General features: G+C 49.4%; 1 protein-coding gene and 1 long non-coding RNA gene across 3 annotated transcripts in view; one reads left to right on the plus strand and one right to left on the minus strand.

The window, feature by feature from the left end:
* LOC112586952 overlaps window positions 1–4,798 on the plus strand; it is a 7,959-nt gene extending 3,161 nt beyond the window's left edge. The window contains exon 4 of one of the 2 annotated variants that reach the window (XR_003111473.3): window positions 4,632–4,798. This is a non-coding gene — a long non-coding RNA (uncharacterized LOC112586952). Of the gene's footprint in view, window positions 1–1,849; window positions 1,984–4,631 lie in introns of those variants that run through there. The other variant, XR_003111472.3, reaches the window with a different exon arrangement.
* Window positions 1–17,080, minus strand: part of SPATC1L (spermatogenesis and centriole associated 1 like) — a 17,980-nt gene extending 900 nt beyond the window's left edge. The window contains exons 1-3 of the mRNA XM_006047044.4: window positions 14,691–17,080; window positions 7,294–7,644; window positions 55–206 (exon numbers count right to left, since the gene is read on the minus strand). Coding sequence (XP_006047106.1) covers window positions 55–206; window positions 7,294–7,644; window positions 14,691–14,892 — 705 coding nt within the window. The 5' untranslated portion in view covers window positions 14,893–17,080. The remainder of the gene's footprint in view (window positions 1–54; window positions 207–7,293; window positions 7,645–14,690) is intronic.
* Between the last annotated feature and the right edge of the window lie 1,723 nt (window positions 17,081–18,803).

The following is an 18,803-nucleotide window of genomic DNA, read 5'->3' on the forward strand; positions in this document are numbered from 1 at the left end:
CTAGGGCAGGTCGGGGACCCGGCCAGGGGAAGGCCCCCAGCCAGGGAGGCATACCTGTTTGATCTTCTCAGGGATGTTGGACACAGTGAAGCCGTAGAGCCGGGTCACCCCTGGGAAGACATAGGCCAGGATGCGCCGGTCCAGCTGGAAGGCAATCTCCCCGACAATGCGACCGTCCTTCTCCGTGCCAGTGAAGCTCTGGATCTCTGGGGGGCAGGGTTGGGCGGGGCTGGTGAGACAGGCAGCCAGTATCTGGGAGGGTAGGAGGGTCAGGGGGTTCAGAGGGTCCAGCGCTGCCCACATTCCTCCTGCCTGTGCTCCAGGGTCCATTTCAGGGAGAGGGCTGACCCAGATGTTGCCACTGTGGGTCTGAGGTGAAGCCTGGGGACCCCAGCAAGGCCTTCCTGCAGGGGCCAGTGGTGACCGGAGGGGGCACCCTTCTCCCTGTTCTCCGCCGCTCCCTGGCAGCCCGATCCCAGGCCCTGCCCCAGTTCCCTGAGGTGGACGCTTCACAGCCCAGGGTTGGCTTCTGGTCCCCTTGTCACCAGCACCAGCTCAGCACCTGGTCTGGGGTGACGCCCCTCGGAGCTCTCAGCCCCATGACCAGGTGAACTCGGAATGGGCTAGGCATGTCCCCACCTGAGGGTAGGGTCCTGGTTAACTCAAGAACACATATGTAGCCTGTGTGGGTCCAGCCTGCATAGCTACATGAAACAGTGAGGTGCTCTGTCTCAGCAGCCTGTGTGTATTGCAGGCTGGTCTAATACTTATTTCATAATAAGACTTGAGGGTTGCTGGGTTCGCGGGAGATTCTAATTATTTCCCCAATATCACCCCAGCACATCAACCACCCTCCCCTCCAAAATTGCTTCCAAATTGCCCCTCCCCACGGCAGCCTCTGATGTCAGCACGTCTTCCACCCGATAGCCATGATCCCACCTCTGCCCTTCAAAACTACTGTGCTCTCTGAAGATCACGCTGACGACCATTACCACCAGGTGCCCCTGACTTTGAGGGAGCATGGAGTGAGGAAGGGCCCGCCTCACGGCGCCTGGCACGCCCCCACTGACCAGGATGCACTCTGCGGGGAGAGCAGGCACTTGCACAGGCCCCCACGCATCCCGAACTTTGCTCCTCCCTACAGGAGACACTTCATAACAGGCCCATTTCTAAAGCTTTTTCTAAAGCCCTGCAACTTTCTAACCCGACAGTGATCCAAACCCCTCCCAAGAGCGCTGGACGGTGAAGCCCCGCAGGGTCCGTCCAGCAGGCAGGTAGGGCACAGATGGGCTGGGTGCTCTGCCATGGAGAGCTGGCCCCAGGTCCTGTTACCCACAGAGCTGTGCCTACCAAGGGCTCAGGACCCCCACCACATACAGAGGTTGGTCTGACTCCCCACCCTGCTGGAGGGCTCAGTGGCCCGGGGAGTCACTGGGCTGCTCTGAGACCTCCGCAAGGGCTTCTATGCAGCTGTGCGCACTGGACTGCAGGACCAACCCTGCCTGTGACCTTGGGCAGCTGCTCTCCCTCCCTCAGCCCCATCCTGGGACTGCCCACATAGCCGCCCATCCCAGAACCCTGACTAGTCACTCTGGGCAGGAACAGGATGGCAGTCAACACATGCTTATCAAGGCCAGGTGTGGGTGGCTCCTCCTCCTCTGTGGGCACTGGGATAGGCGAGGGGGCACATGTCCTCCTGCTCCCTCGGCCGCGCCAATGCACGTGCTGAGCAGGGAATATGAGGTTGAACTTAGCACAGTCCAGGTCTGTCACAGCTGAGACTCTGTGGCCAAATCCAAGGTCATAAGGTTTATGTCTATGTTTTCTTCTAACAGTTTTATGGTTTTAGCTCTTTTAGGTCTTTTAAACATCTCTGATGCATTTTGAGTTAATTTTCAAATGTGATATGAAGTCCAGCTTCAGCTGTTTGCATATGGAGATCCACTTTCCTGGCACCATGTTGAAAAGACTCTTCTCTCTCCATTGAATTGTCTTGAGACCCTTGCCAGACATCAGACTTGTAAATGCATGGGTTTATCTCTGACTCTTGACTCTATTCCATGGACTTGTATGCCTGTGCTTACACCAGTACCAGGCTGCTGATTACTGTACCTTTGGAGTAAATTTTGAAATTGGGAAGTGTGAGTCCTCCAATTTTATTCTCCTTTTTCAAGACTGTTTTGCTTATTCTGAGTCCCATGCATCTCCATACAAATCTGAGGATCAGTATGTCAACTTCTGCCAAGAAGTCAGGTGGGACTTTGATAGGGATTGCATTGAAATTTGTAGATTGATTTGGGGAGGTTTGCCACCTTGATGGCACCCCACTCCAGTACTCTTGCCTGGAGAATCCCATGGATGGAGGAGCCTGGTGGGCTGCCATCCATGGGGTCGTTAAGAGTCGGACACGACTGAGCAACTTTACTTTCATTTTCACTTTCATGCATTGGAGAAGGAAATGGCAACCCACTCCAGTGTTCTTGCCTGGAGAATCCCAGGGACGGGGAAGCCTGGTGGGCTGCCGTCTATGGGGTCGCACAGAGTTGGACACGACTGGAGCAACTTAGCAGGAGCAGCAGCAGCCACCTTGATAATATTAGGTCTTTCAAGCCATGACCAGAAGACTTTTTACATTTATTTAGGTCTCTTTCATTTCTTTCAATGTTTTGTAGTTTTCAGTGTTGTTTTTGTTTAGTCGCTGTCATGTCCAGCTCTTTGTGACTCCATAGACCATAGCCCGCCAGGCCCCTCTGTCCATGGGACTTCCCAGGCGAGAATACTGGAGTTGGTTGCCATTTCCTTCTCCAGGGGATCTTCCCAACCCAGGGATCAAACCCATGTCTTTTACACTGGCAGGCGGGTTCTTTACCACCGAACCACCTGGGAAGCCCTAGTGTTCAGTGCACTCCTGCCAAAATCACTTGGCAACACTGCAGAAGCGACCCAGGAATTCTAACTGAGGACCAGATACACCACAGAGAAGCATGTTAGGGAAAACAGGGCCCATGGCGGAGCAGAAAACAGTCTCCCCCTTCTGTATTAATACAGTTATCTCATCAGGAGTCGGCCCCTCTCCCTGCCTCCCCTCCTCTAAAGTATAAATTAGGTGGAAGGAATGAGCAACCTCTAGATCTGAGAGGATCTAGAGAGCATTTCTAGTCCAACCTGGGCCCTTCAAGATCTGACCAAAAAGCTATTCCTCCAAGAAAAAAGTCAGTAAGATTGATAAACCCCTAGCCAGATTAATTACAGAAAAAGGGGAAGATAAAAACTACCACTATCAGAAATGAGAGATGGTATCACCATAGATTTTACAGATAGAAGTAGAACCTGTGTGTGTGTGTGTGTGTGTGTGTGTGTGTCTGTGTCTGTGTGTGTCTCTGTGTGTTTATTAAAAGGAATTGGCTCTCGCAATTATGAAAATTGACACATCCCAAGATCTGCGATGGTGAGTCAGTAAGCTGGAGGCTCAGAAGAGCTGATGATGTAGCCCCTGTCTGCATGCAAGGTCTGAGAAACAAGGGAACCCATGGTGTGGCTCCAGTTTAAAGGACTGGAGGCTTGAGACCCAAGAAGAGCTGAGATTCCAGTTGCAATCCAAAGGCAGTCAGGCAGGAGGAATTTTCTCTTACTTGGGAGAGAGTCAGCCTTTTTATCCCACTCAGACCTGCAACTGATTGTATGAGGCCTACCCACATTCAGGAGGCCAGTCTGCTTTATTCAGTCTATTGACTTAAATATGAAACTCGTCTAAAAACATTCTCATAGACATACCCTGAATAATGTCTGACCAAATATCTGGGCACCTAATGGCCCAGTCAAGTTGACCATCATGGGATAAATATACAAAATCAATTGTGTTACTATATATTAGAAACAAATAATCAGAAATTCATATTGATAAAAAGTACTATTCATTATAGCATCAAAAACATGAAATACTAAAGGGTAAATTCAACAAAAATGTGCAAGATCTGCACATAGAAGCTATAAAATATTACTGAAATGTATTTTTAAAGAACTAAAAAGATGGAGAGATATACAGGCATACCTTGGACATATTGCTGGTTTCAGTTCCGGACCACCACAATAAAGCGAATACCATATGAAAGCAAGTCGAGTAATAAAATAAAAAAAGGATAACCAAAAAAAAAAAAAACAAACAGCAAGTCATGTGAATTGTTCAGTTTCTCAGTGCACATGAAAGTTAGGTTTACACTGCAGTGTAGTCTATAATGTGCAAAGCATTATGTCCAAAAAAATGTACATACCTTAATTTTTAAATACTTCATTGTTAAAAAATGTTAACCATCCTCTAAGCCTTCAGTGAGATATAACCTTTTTGCTGGTGGAGGGTCCTGCCTCAGTATTGACAGATTCTGACAGATGAGGCAGTGGTTACTGAAAGTTGGGGTTGGTGTGGCAATTTCTTTAAAAAGGTAACAATGATGTTTGCCATATTGATTGACTCTCCCTTTCAGGAATAATTTCTATGTAGCACGAAATGCTATTTCAGAGCATTTTACCCACGATAGAACTTCTTTCAAAATTAAAGTTAACCCCTCTCAAACCCTGCCACTGTTTTCTCAACTAAGTTTGCATACTGTTCTAAATCTTTGTTGTCGTTTCAGCATCTTCACCAGGAGTAGATTCCACCTCACGAAACCACTTTCTTAGCTCACCCATAGGAAGCAACTCCTCCTGTGTGAAGGCTTTATCTGCAACTGCAGCAGCTCAGTAACACCTCAGGCTCCTCTTCTAATTACAGTTCTCTTGCTGTTCCCACCACATCTGCAGCCACACCCCGCAGTGCAGTCTTGAATCCCTCCAAGTCATCCATGAGGGCTGGAATCAACTTCTCCCAGACTCCTGTTAATGTCCATATTCTGACGTCTTCCTGTGAATCATGAATGTTCTTAGTGGCGTCTAGAATGGTGAATCCTTTCCAGAAAGTTTCAGAGCCCTCAGTGGGACCACTATCTATGGCAGCTATGGCCTTATGAAGTATGTGCTGTGCTGTGGTCAGTGACTCAGTCGTGTCCAGCTCTTTGTGACCCCACGGACTGTTGCCTGCCAGGCTCCCCTGTCCATGGAATTCTCCAGGCAAGAATACTGGAGTGGGTTGCCATGCCCCCTTCCAGGGCATCTTCCCAATCCAGGGATTGAAGCCAGGTATCCCACATTGCAGGCAGATTCTTTACCATTTGAGCCACCAGGGAAGCCCCTATGAAGTATATTTCTTCAGTAATAAGACTTGAAAGTCAAATTTACTCCTTGATACATGGGCAGAATGGATGTGCCTTAGCAGCATGTAAACAACTTTAATTTCCTTGTCCATCTGCATCAGAGACCTTGGGTGACTAGGTGCGTCATCTATGAGCAGGAATATTTTGAAAGGTATCTTTTTCCTGAGCAGTACGTCTCAATAGTTGGCTTAAAATATTCAGTGAACCATTTTGCAAATAGATATTCATTTTGCAAAGCCTGTCATCCAGGCTTTGTTGTCCATTTACAGAGCACACGCAAAGTAGATGTAGCATAATTCTTTTAGATTTATGCTATGACTTATTGACTATGCCAAAGCCTTTGACTGTGCGGATCACAATAAACTGTGGAAAATTCTTCAAGAGATGGGAATACCAGACCACCTGACCTGCCTCTTGAGAAATCTGTATGCAGGTCAGGAAGCAACAGTTAGAACTGGACATGGAACAACAGACTGGTTCCAAATAGGAAAAGGAGTACGTCAAGGCCGTATATTGTCACCCTGCTTATTTAACTTATATGCAGAGTACATCATGAGAAATGCTGGGCTGGAAGAAGCACAAGCTGGAATCAAGATTTCTGGAAGAAATATCAATAACCTCAGATATGCAGATGACACCACCCTTATGGCAGAAAGTGAAGAGGAACTAAAAAGCCTCTTGATGAAAATGAAAGAGGAGAGTGAAAAAGTTAGCTTAAAGCTCAACATTCAGAAAACTAAGATCATGGCATCTGGTCCCATCACTTCATGGCAAATAGATGGGGAAACAGTGGAAACATGTCAGACTTTATTTTCTTGGGCTCCAAAATCACTGTAGATGGTGACTACAGCCATTGAATTAAAAGACGCTCACTCTTTGGAAGAAAAGCTATGACCAACCTAGACAGCATATTAAAAAGCAGAGACATTACTTTGCTGACAAAGATCTGTCTAGTCAAACCTATGATTTTTCCAGTAGTCATGTTATGGATGTGAGAGCTGGACCATAAAGAAAACTGAGCATTGAAAAATTAATGCTTTTGAACTGTGGTATTGGAGAAGATTCTTGAGTGTCCCTTGGACTGCAAAGAGATCAAACCATTCAATCCTAAAGGAAATCAGTCCTGAATATTCATTGGAAGGAGTGATGCTGAAACTTCACTTGATGAGAAAGAACTTGGCCACTTGATGAGAAGAACTGACTGGTTGGAAAAGACCCAGATGCTGGGAAAGATTGAAGGCAGGAGGAGAAGGGGAAAACAGAGGATGAGATGGTTGGATGGCATCACTGACTCAACTGACATGAGTTTGAGCAAGCTCCAGGAGTTGGTAACGGACAGGGAAGCCTGGTGTGCTGCAGTCCATGGGGTCCCAAAGAGTCGGACTGGGCAACTGAGCTGAACTGAACTGAACTCTGCATATAAGTTAAATTAGCAGGGTGACAATATACAGCCTGGACATAATCCTTTCCCAATTTTGAACCAGTCAGTTGCTCCACGTCCACCTCTAACTGTTGCTTCTTGTCCTGCATTCAGGTTTCTCAGGAGACAGGTAAGGTGGTCTGGTATTCCCATCTCCACAGTTTACTTTCCAGAATTTTCCACAGTTTATTGTGATCCACATAGTCAAAGGCTTTAGTGTAGTCAATGAAGTGGAATCACAGCCTTGTCATGGCAAACAGGCCTGCATAACTCAATGAAGCTATGAGCCATGCCTTGCAGGGCCACCCAAGATGGGTGGGTCATAGTGAAAAGTTCTGACAGAATGTAGTCCACTAGAGGAGGGAAGGACACCCCCCCCCCTTCATGGATCGTATCTGCAAAACATGTACCAAAAAAGTCTGGTATCCAGAATACACAACTCAATCATAAGAAGATAAGCTACTCACTTATTTAAATGGTCAAAAGATGTGTACAGACAGGGCCCCAGACCCCAGGAGCATGGGCACACTCTCCTCATCCGGCTGCTGGCTGGATGCAGAATCTGGGCCCTGACCACCCTCCCTAGCAGCCAACCCCCAACTCCTGCCTGCTCCTCACCCTCCTCACCGTTCAGGTAGTAGCTCCTCCTGGTTCGGTCCCCGGAGGGCAGGCTGCTCTCTGAGAAGCACACCTTTTTGGGCCGGCCCACGTCCCGGGTCTCCAGCAGGGTCTTCTCCACCAGCGGGTCCTGCAAGGGGCTCAGGAGTGGAGACAGCTTTCGATCGGAGCCTCGGGGGATACGCAGCTCCGGGGAGCTGAGGAAAGCCTTGAAGGGCACCTGGGAGGACGTCACACAGCCTGGGGAGGCGTCGTCCTCGCTGGAGAGGGGGGCATGTGAGCACAGCAGGTCTTCCAGGGAGGACCCCTGCAGCTGGGAGGGTGCATCAGGGCCGCTGGTGAACCTTCCAAAGTCTGGAACTGGGGCAGGGAGGGAGGAACAAGCTGTGAGGTGGAGGCTCCCGGAGCACCCACGTCTTGCAGAGACCCTGCCCCCAGCTCTGACACCTGCCCCCACTTCCCCTCTGGAGGAGGCAATGGATCCCAGGACACCAGCAGCCCCAGGTCCGGAGGCACAGCACACGTGTGGCCTCCAGCACTCCCACTGTGTGTCCACACACTGTGACAGTGACTTATATGTGCATCTTAAATTTTATATAAATGGTATCATCCAGCACCTTTTATTATGAAACTTCTTTTTTTGAGAGTTATCCATGATGAATGTGTCATTGGGTAGCTCTATGGTTCACTTAACCATTTCCTGGGACACATGCATACATGGGCACACATCTGCACATACATGCACAGACACACATGGATTTTTTTCATCCATCCCCACTGCTGCACATGGGACTGTTTCCAGGATTCCTTGTAAAGCAGAGCGGTGATCGGTGTCCCTCATGTATGTCCCCTGCCAGACACACGGTGCAGGAACTGTCAGGAAGTCACAGCAGTGAGGCAGCAAGGGCCCCCAGTGCTTCTTCTGGCTGAGTCCCAGGAGCCTGGTCCCCTTTGCTCAGGACTCACATATTCCCAGGGGAGGTAGGCCATCCCAGCCATGGGCAGGGGCTGGGAAAACTCTACTCATGGGCTTGGGGAAGAGCCATATCTGTGACCTAATTTTAAAGGGATTGTTGTGTGGTCAGGTGTGTTTGCACTTCACTTTTAGTTTCTATTTAGTGAATTGAAATTCCCTCCTGTTATTCCCAAGCCTTAAAAAAGTTCTGTTAAACATAAAACAATTTTTTTAATCCTCAGTCAAAACTTTCAAGCCACATTATAATAAAACTATAAATGAATCAGAGTCAATAGAAAACCCCATCTCCTCATAATTAAAAGAATTCTCAGGACTTCCCCAGTGGTCCAGTGGTTAAGAACTCACCTTGCAATGCAAGGGCTGTGGGTTCAATCCCTAGTCAGTGAACTAAGATCCCACATACTGCAGAACGACTCAGACCACTCCACAACTAGAAAGCCCAAGTGCCACAGCTAAGACCAAAAAATATATACATATTAGGAAAAAAAATTATCTTTAGTAATGATAAGATTAAAGAGAAAATAAAAATAGGAAAAATGATTATTGAGAAATAATGAAAATCAGAACACTAGGTATATTGACATCAGTACATTTAAAACTGTATCTAAAGTGAAATTGGAGAAGGCAATGGCTCCCCACTCCAGTACTCTTGCCTGGAAAATCCCATGGACGGAGGAGCCTGGTGGGCTGCCATCCATGGGGTCGCTAAGAGTCGGACATGACTGAGCAACTTCACTTTCACTTTTCACTTTCCTGCATTGGAGAAGGAAAGGGCAACCCACTCCAGTGTTCTTGCCTGGAGAATCCCAGGTACGGGGGAATGTGGTGGGCTGCCGTCTATGGGGTCACACAGAGTCGGACACGACTGAAGCGACTTAGCAGCAGCAGCAAAGTGAAATCAGCAACTTAAATTCTTTAATGACTTCTAAAACATCATCAAAAAATTAAACATTCATATAGGAATGAACTCTTGAAGAAAGCACAAGTTAGAGAATAATAAAAATAGCAGCAGAAATAAGCTTGAAATAGTTCTACGAAAAGTCCAATAAGATAGTGAAACTGTGGAAAGCTACTTTAGAGAAACAGAAAACAAAAGAATAAAATTGAAAATGAGAAAAGCCAGATAAGAATGACCAGGAAGACAATGTTTAAATTATAAAAGATTATATCCAACTGAATATTACTTGAAAACTTTAATAAAGGAGATATCACTTGGGAAGCTATTTTCAATGACTCAATAAGAAGTAGAAAACCTGCACAGATTAATAAGCAAAAAAGAAAAACCTTGAAGTTATAGAATTATGAGCAAAGGGCTGAAGGCCTGAGTGGTTGGTGGATGAGTTCTTTCAAGTCCCCAAACAATTCACAACCCCTGCATCATATGGATGAGGCTGAACACTGAAAAAATTAAACGATGCTTGATTATCAAGCTTATAAATTGTCACAACTCTGATATCAAATCCCTGAAAAGACAACCCACAGAAAGAAAACCGCAGCCCAGATTCACATAGGAATCAGAGAAAACAGAGTCCAGAGATCCTGAGCAAAGCCCCAGCCAAACAGATGCCGCAGCAAACAGCTCAGGCCTAGAACCGGCAGTCTCTCAACAACACAGCGGAACAAGACCCCACAGGCCAGTGGGGGCGCGGCCGAGGGCACTTTGGCCAGTACAGAAGTGAGGTCATAAAATCTTAACAAAATGAGCCTTTCTTCAATTTTGTTGTTGTTGTTCTTTAAAAATAAGGACTAGAAGGCTTTTCCCCAGCACCCAGCCTACACCCCCAAACCCCCAGTACCTGGACAGACAGGGCCGTCCATTGCCGACCAACCGCCAGAGGATGACGGTGGAGCCTGTCAAGGCCAAAAGTCCTGGGATTCGTGAGGAAGAAAGACAGAAACGAGCGTATGAGCTGCCATTGTTGTTCAGTTGCTAAGACGTGTCCAGCTCTTTGCGACCCCATGGGCTGTAGCCTGCCAGGTTCCTCTGTCCGTGGGAATTCTCCAGGCAAGAATATTGGAGTGGGTTGCCATTCCCTTTTCCAGGGATCTTCCTGAATCAGGGCTTGAGGCCTTGTCTCCTGCTTGGCAGGTGGATTCTTTACCACTGAGCCACCAGGGAAGCCCATCTGAGCTGCCAACCCCATTTAAAAGTCTGTAACAGCAGCTATAGAACTCAGAAAACATGGGAGAAAGAACTGGAAAACTTAGCAGAACAAAATAGCTCAGGGAGGGGACTGGATAGTGAATACTCTGGTGATCTAGTGGTTAGGGCTCCACGCTCTCACAGCCCAGGGCCTGGGCTTAACCCCTGATCGGGGAACTAAGAACCAGCATGCCTGGTGGCCAAAAGTAAAAATAAAAATATAAAGTAAGCAAAATATCATAAGGGGCCTGGATATAGGCTAAATATTTACAAATCAACAGATTTCCAAAACACAGCAACAGGGATAACTGAAAACACAGTGGAAAAAGAAATCCCATCCATGACTGCAATAAGTAACATAAAGTGCCCCAGGAATAAACCAATTAATGTGAAAGATATATGTGAGAAATGGCTAAAGAGACTTGAAGAAACAGAGTCAGAGCAGCTTAATAGAGCTGCAGGGGATGATTTCACCCTCTGGGCAAATGTAAGAAAAGGAGAAAGTAATTACCATGCCTTCCAAGCCAGTGATTCTACCTTTAGGGAAACATACCCTAAGGAAATAACTCTGAATAGAAAATGCTTTTCCTGTGGTATTTACTTCAGGGTTGGAGAAGGAAATGACAACCCACTCCAGTATTCTTGCCTGGAGAATTCCATGGACAGAGGAGCCTTACGGGTTATGGTCCATGGGATCACAAGAGTCAGACGTGACTGAGCAACTAACGCTTACTTCAGGGTAAGAGAAAAGAACTGTCATTTCAAACATAAGGAGAGTTCATAAATTCTGGTTCATCTGATTCTGGAATATGACACAGCTATTTAGAATGTATTTATGACAATACAGAAGCAGCTGTCTCGTGATGGTAAAGGGAAGAGGCAGAGAGAACACTCAGAAACTACTTAAAATCACTGGACACTCCACGCAGGACAAGGAGTCCAGGCAACCGTGGAGGCTCTGAGACGCCAGGGGCTCAGGCACCAGGGTGATCTGGAGGAAACTGGCCTGGGAGGGGAGGGCCCGGGATGGCCAAGGCCCCCACCCCACCCTGTCCCTCAGAACATGTGCACCATGTGCAAAGTGGCCCCAGAAGGTGGCACCAGCTGTGGGAAAGGTGCAGGTGGAGAGGCCGCAGGCCTTTGGAGAGGGTCCCAGTGTCCATGTCAACACTTGAGCTGCACGTGGCCTTTGACCCAAGGATTCCTGGACAGCCCCCTGTCAGCAGGCCACAGGGGTACCTGTGAAGCCCCGTGGCTGCTGGGAGATGGAGGAGCACTCCTGTCATGGGGACCAGACTTAAGGGCTGGTGGTGAACCCACAGGGAACAGTGAGCGAGCCCTCCAGGAGATGGCCAATGGTCAAGGACAGAAGATGGATGGCTGGGGAGTCAGTGTAGAATGGCTCCACCCTGTCCACATAAACTGAGGATCCTGGGATACACATGCAAACAGCCACCAAAACTTCAGAGAGAAGCCAGAGTTGACGTGGACAGCGGCTGCTGCTGGGAGTGAGGCCAGGAGCCTGCAGTAGTCACGCTCACCCCAAGTGATCTTGCTTAGTGAGAACGACAGATTTTTAAAGCACATCCTGTGCAACTTCCCTGGTGGCCTGGTGGCAAAGAATCCGAGTGCCAATGCAGGGACACGAGTTCCATCCCTGGTCCAGAGAGATCCCACGCCGTGGAGCAACTAAGCCCATGCACCACAACTACTGAAGCCTGTGCTCCAGAGTCCAAGAGTCGCTGAGCCCGTGCACCTAGAGCCTGTGCCCCACAACAACAGAAGCCACTGGAGTGAGAGGCCTGCAGCCAAAATTAATAAATAGATAAACCACATCCAGTTTCTAAAGCAAACACCGAGCCGTTGCTGTGCACAGTTCCCGTCCATCTGAAACCTCGAGCTCCACTGGAGAACTCCTTCCAGTTCTCCAAGTCCAGCCCCGAGGCCAAGGTTGCACTCTGGGGACGGAGGTGGCTCTGAAGATAGCAGGGGCCCATCAGCCCACAACCTGTAACAGGGGCTCAAAGGCCTTTCTTTGGAGGCTCGAGGCCTCGGGCAGGCCAGGGGCTGGGGCTCCTCCTAAGACTCGCATCCAGAAGGATCTGGGCTTGCCCATGGGTGGGATGCTGGCCATGCCCCAGAGACGGCCTGACTTGTACCCTGACGGGGAACAGTGCAGCCTGAGCAAGGGCCTGCACCTCACCCAATGCCCACCTTCCAGCCTGGCCAGTCCACCGATCACACAGACGGATGAGGGTTTAGTTCAGTCGCTCAGTCGTGTCCAATTCCTTGTGACCCCATGGACTGCAGCACACCAGGCCTCCCTGTCCTTCACCAACTCCCAGAGTTTACTCAACCTCATGTCCATCGAGTCAGTGATGCCATCCAACCATCTTATCCTCTGTTGCCCCCTTCTCCTCCTGCCCTCAATCTTTCCCAGCATCAGGGTCTTTTCAAATGAGTCAGCTCTTTGCATCATGTGGACAAAGTATCAGAGTTTCAGCTTCAACATCAGTCTTTCCAATGAACTCCCAAGACTGATTTCCTTTAGGAGGGACTGGTTGGATCTCCTTGCAGTCCAAGGGACTCTCAAGAGTCTTCTCCAATACCACAGTTCAAAAGCATCAATTCTTCGGCGCTCAGCTTTCTTTATAGTCCAACTCTCACATCCATACATGACCACTGGAAAAACTTTGACTAGATTTTTTTTTTTTGACTAGATGGACCTTTGTTGGCAAAGTAATGTCTCTGCTTTTGAATATGCTATCTAGGTTGGTCATAACCTTTCTTCCAAGGAGCAAGCCATCTTTTAATTTCGTGGCTACAGTCACAATCTGCTGTGATTTTGGAGCCCCCAAAAATAAATTCTGTCATTGTTTCCACTGTTTCCCCATCTATTTGCCATGAAGTGATGGGACCGGATGCCATGATCTTAGTTTTCTGAATGTTGAACTTTAAGCCAACTTTTTCACTCTCCATTTTCACTTTCATCAAGAGGTTTTTTAGTTCCTCTTCACTTTCTGCCATAAGGGTGGTGTCATCTGCAAATCTGAGGTTATTGATATTTCTCCTGGCAATCTTGATTCTAGCTTGTGCTTCAGCAAAGCTCAATTCTTAGGACAAAGGGCCACAGAGCAGGCCGAGGCACGTGATTGTTGGCAATGGTCACAGTGCAGACAAGGCCTTGGGGACAAGTGCCTCAGGCAGCCACTGCCAGGCAGGCATTCCTCGAAGGCTGAGGAGGTGGCATGGACGCTCTGCAGGCTGTCATGTCAGGGACACAGCACCGAGAAACAGGCCCCCCTCTACCCATGGTCACCTGGGGACATTGTGTGTCTTGGTCACAGGCAGAGCTGAGGACAGGGCCCCAGGCTCCTCCAGCTGCTCCCCCCTCTACCTGCCATCCCCCCACATAAGGACCCTGCTTGTCTGAGCTCCCTCCTCAAGGCCCACCCCGAGGCTGAAGGTGTGGAGATGCCATGAGGGACCCTCGCACCCCAGGACATGCTCGCTCACAGGGTCTGCTTGCTCAGCGCAGGAGGTGACCACACCTAGAGCGGGTCCCAGAGCAGCCAAGCATCCCCCTGGGAACCAGCAGCAGCTCTGAAATAAGCTTCAACAGAGGAAAACAACTCACTCCAGGCAAACAACTTATCCTGAGAAGACAGCTGGTCTGCGGGCGTGGGCATTGCCAGGGCGGGAACGGCCATTGCCAGGGCAGGCACGGCCATTGCCAGGGCAAGGGCTGGGGTACGAACTCCACCTGCTCTGCTGGGCAGTGAGTGATCATCACCTCTGGGAACATGGAGCTCACCTGGTCACAGGACCCATGGTCCACATCCCAGCCACTCAGACCAAGGTCACGGTGCCAACCACACCCTAAGTCACACTTCCCACGTACAAAAACTTTCAAGCAGAGCCAGCTACCTTCATAGAAAGTGTCTCGGCCTCTGAAAGGGCTCCCACGGGGTGAGGTGGATGACCATGCCGTGCTTGCTTCCTGTCTGTGACCCACAGATCTCTCTCCTAGACAGGGTCCTTGCCTCTCTCGGTGCAGCTGCCAGCCAGTATGGTGGGCACAGCTGCCCTGGCTAAGGGCTCAGCATGCCCGGCCGGCCAGCCCCCAGGAGAGCAGAGTCGCACGGCCTGGCCCCGCCGTCCCCTGGGCTGGCCTCAGTGGACCTGCTTTAAGCCTCTGGGGCAGCACCTCAGCGGCCACCATGGACAGAGCCCCACTAGCCCAAGCGGGTCACCCGCCTGCCCACCCATCTCCCAGAGCCGGCTCACCTGTGCTCCCTGGGGAGCAGGCCTCGGGGTAGGCGGGCGCCTTGGGGAAGAGGAAGTCACGACCCCCGTGCCCACAGCTCTCCTGGCAGCTCTCGCTCAGCAGCCGCTTCAGCATCTGGTTCTCCTTCATAAGACGCACCTGCTTCTTGAGGTCGGCGTTCTCGCTCATGAGCCTGTTCATCAGCTCGCTGCCCTCAGCCATGGCCAGTTCTCTGTCACGTGTGGGCCCGTGGCCCCATGGAGATGGAAAATCAGAGCCCGCGGGTGCTCCAGAAACGCCAAGAGCCCCGAATTCCACCGGCCTTCCGCAGCCTTGTGATGTCGCCCTTAAAGTGGCAGCGTCTTGGCCACGGTGAGCAGAGGGGCGGGGACAGGAGGTGGGGATGGGGCACCTCACGGGGTGGGGTCCCCAGCAAGGGAACAGCACAGGCCGAGGCCGGAATGTTCCAGGAACAGCCAGAAATCTGGCCTGCAGGAGTATCTGCAGGCCTGGGGGAGGGGAGCTCTGCCTTCATTGAGTGACTCAAGGACCCCCTCCCCTGCCACCCCCCAACTGCAGGCCACCTGCAGGGTCCTGGAGGCATGCAGGCTGGCCCAGAGCTGGGGCTGTCTGACCTGCAGATGTGGATGACATACCCCCAGGATGCACGCCTGAGGAAGAGGAGGCCGTGGGCACAAGGGAGACAGGCCGGGGAGTGCCCCTCAACGGCCCCCACAGCCCATGGAACTCTGGTGGGCTCTCAGGGGCTGGCAGTTGGAGGTCACCTGCTGACTGCACTCTCCTGGTGCTCAGGTTCCTGGCAGCACGTCCACATCCCCACACTAAATGCCAGCACTGAGCATCTGGGACACTGACTATCGGACCTGAGGACCCCCAGCCAGGGCACAGGGCCGTCTAGACAACCCCACGCAGAGTCCTGCCCAGGTTCCAGTCCTCAAGCAGTGTGACCTCCGAGAGCCCCGCCCCCCAACTATCTACCTGGGAGGCACACCAAGTCAGCAGTTTCCTGGCCCCACGGGCAGCAGAGAGGTCTGCTCCTCCTGAGGACATGAGCCCCAACAGGAACATCGAGTCCTCTCTCCCCTCCTGCTGTCGTCTAGGGCTCCCCCTGGCAGTGAGGGCTGGGGTGGGGTGGGAGGAGCCCCCAGCAGAACACAGCTTCGACTCCCCCCAGACTAATAACTTAGTACAAAGTCACCACAGGAAGACAGAGCCCTGGGTGGGGCTTGCAGAGAAATGAGACTAAATCCCAACCATCCCTCTCATCCTGAGACAGAGCAGATGGGACAGTGGAAACACAGACGGTGCCCACTGAGGAAGGCTAGAGGCAGTGCCCTACCAGATTCGAGAATCAGGCAGGGGGGAATGAGTAGCTCCATTCTGCTGGCCCCTCCCCTCACATTTAAAATGCCATTTTCTTTCCCACCCCAAGAAAACCCTCTCAGCCATGGACCTGGGGACATCCTGCCAGTTTCCTGGTCATGATGCAATTCCCTTCTAACACATCACATTCAGCTTGCTAATATTTTAAGTATTTTCTATATTTCATGAGGGAAATTAATCTGTATCTCCTTTTTTTGTAATGTCCTGTTTACTATCAAGGTCATACTGATCTTATACAATGAGTTGCAAAGGGTTCCCTCCTCTCTTTTCTGTATGCTGTGTTAGATTGCTATTTCTCTCTTAAATGTTTGATAAATTCACCAGCAAGGCCATGAGAGCCTAGAGTTTTCTTCCGGGAAAGTTTCTGATGTAATTTTTTAAGTATCAATAAAGTCACTTAACGTTTCCACTTCTTCTCATTCCCATCTAGACAACAGTTGTGGCTTCTGAGGAATTTGTCCACATCATCTACACTGTGGAATACAGGCATCACACAGTTCATATTTCCTTGCTACCCTCTCTGAAGCCTCACACCTCTGAGCACAAATAGGTACAGCCAAGGCAGAAAAGCCAAATGTAAAAGTGCAGCAACAGTGCCCATGGGTTTTGCAGGAGCATGTACAGGAAGCAGAGTGTGGGACCGACGTGAGCCAGGGAGAAGGGTGCAGGCTTGCTTCTGCAGGATCTGTACTGATGTACCATTTGCATTCTCAATACAAGTTCTTAACTTGGTCAGGCTAGAGGCCTGTTAACTTCTCTCAAAGCATCACCTTTTGGTTTCATCGATCTTCTTGTATGTTTTCTGCAGCATCTGACATCTACTCTTCTGTCCAGTATTCCCTTCCTTCTACTTACTTTAGTTTTAAGATTCTTAAGATGAAAACCTTGGAGAAGGCAATGGCACCCCACTCCAGTACTCTTGCCTGGAAAATCCCATGGATGGAGGAGCCTGGTGGGCTGCAGTCCCTGGGGTCGCTAAGAGTCGGACACGACTGAGCGACTTCACTTTCACTTTTCACTTTCCTGCATTGGAGAAGGAAATGGCAACCCACTCCAGTGTTCTTGGCTGGAGAATCCCAGGGACGGGGGAAACTGCTGGGCTGCCGTCTATGGGGTCGCACAGAGTCGGACACGACTGAAGCAACTTAGCAGCAGCAGCAGCAAGATGGAAACCTAATTTTCAGCACTAAACATGTAAGCCTGTAAATATTTCTCTAAACACTGCATTAGTGACAACCCACAAATTTTGATGTTATGTTTTTATTTTTGTTCGGTTTGAAATATTTTCTAATTCCCCTTGTGCTTTTAATTATCAGTTCAGTTCAGTCGCTCAGTCGTGTCCGACTCTTTGCAACCCCATGAATTGCAGCCCGCCAGGCCTCCCTGTCCATCACCAACTCCCAGAGTTCACTCAGACTCATGTCCATCGAGTCAGTGATGCCATCCAACCATCTCATCCTCTGTCATCCCCTTCTCCTCCTGCCCCCAATCCCTCCCAGCATCAGAGTCTTTTCCTATGAATCAACTCTTCGCATGAGGTGGCCAAAGTACTGGAGTTTCAGCTTTAGCATCATTTCTTCCAAAGAAATCCCAGGGCTGATGTCCTTCAGAATGGACTGGTTGGATCTCCTTGCAGTCCAAGGGACTCTCAAGAGTCTTCTCCAACACCACAGTTCAAAAACATCAATTCTTCAGTGCTCAGCCTTCTTCACAGTCCAACTCTCACATCCATACATGACCACAGGAAAAACCATAGCCTTGACTAGACGGACCTTTGTTGGCAAAGTAATGTCTCTGCTTTGAATATGCTATCTAGGTTGGTCATAACTTTTCTTCCAAGGAGTAAGCGTCTTTTAATTTCATGGCTGCAGTCACCATCTGCAGTGATTTTGGAGCCCCCCAAAATAAAGTCTGACATTGTTTCCACTGTTTCCCTATCTATTTCCCATGAAGTGATGGGACCGGATGCCATGATCTTCGTTTTCTGAATGTTGAGCTTTAAGCCAACTTTTTCACTCTCCACTTCCACTTTCCTCAAGAGGCTTTTTAGTTCCTCTTCACTTTCTGCCATAAGGGTGGTGTCATCTGCATATCTGAGGTTATTGATACTTCTCCCGGCAATCTTGATTCCAGCTTGTGTTTCTTCCAGTCTAGCGCTTCTCATGATGTACTCTGCATATAAGTTAAATAAGCAGGGTGACAATACACAGCCTTGACATACTCCTTTTCCTATTTGGAACCAGTCTGTTGTTCCATGTCCAGTTCTAACTGTTGCTTCCTGACCTGCATACACATTTCTCAAGAGGCACATCAGGTGGTCTGGTATTCCCATCTCTTTCAGAATTTTCCACAGTTTATTGTGATCCACACAGTCAAAGGCTTTTAATTATAGATGATTTATTTTTTTAATGTCTTTATTTTTGGCTGTGCTGGGTCTTTGATGCTACACAAGAGCTCTCTAGTTGGGGGCTACTCTGTTCATTGCAGTGTCTGGGCTTCTCACTGAGGTGGCTTCTCCTGATGTAGAGCACCAGCTCTAGGCGCACAGGCTTCAGAAGCTGTGGCACTCAAGCTGCTGCCCAGTGGCATGTGGGATCTTCCCAGACCAGGGATCGAACCCGTGTCCCCTGCATTGCAAGGTGGATTCTTAACCACTGAACCACTAGGAAAGCCTACCTATAGATGATTTAGAAGCATATTGTTTCATTTCCATATATTTGGGATTTTCT

Source organism: Bubalus bubalis, chromosome 1, assembly GCF_019923935.1.
Source record: "Bubalus bubalis isolate 160015118507 breed Murrah chromosome 1, NDDB_SH_1, whole genome shotgun sequence".
NCBI lineage: Eukaryota > Metazoa > Chordata > Mammalia > Artiodactyla > Bovidae > Bubalus > Bubalus bubalis.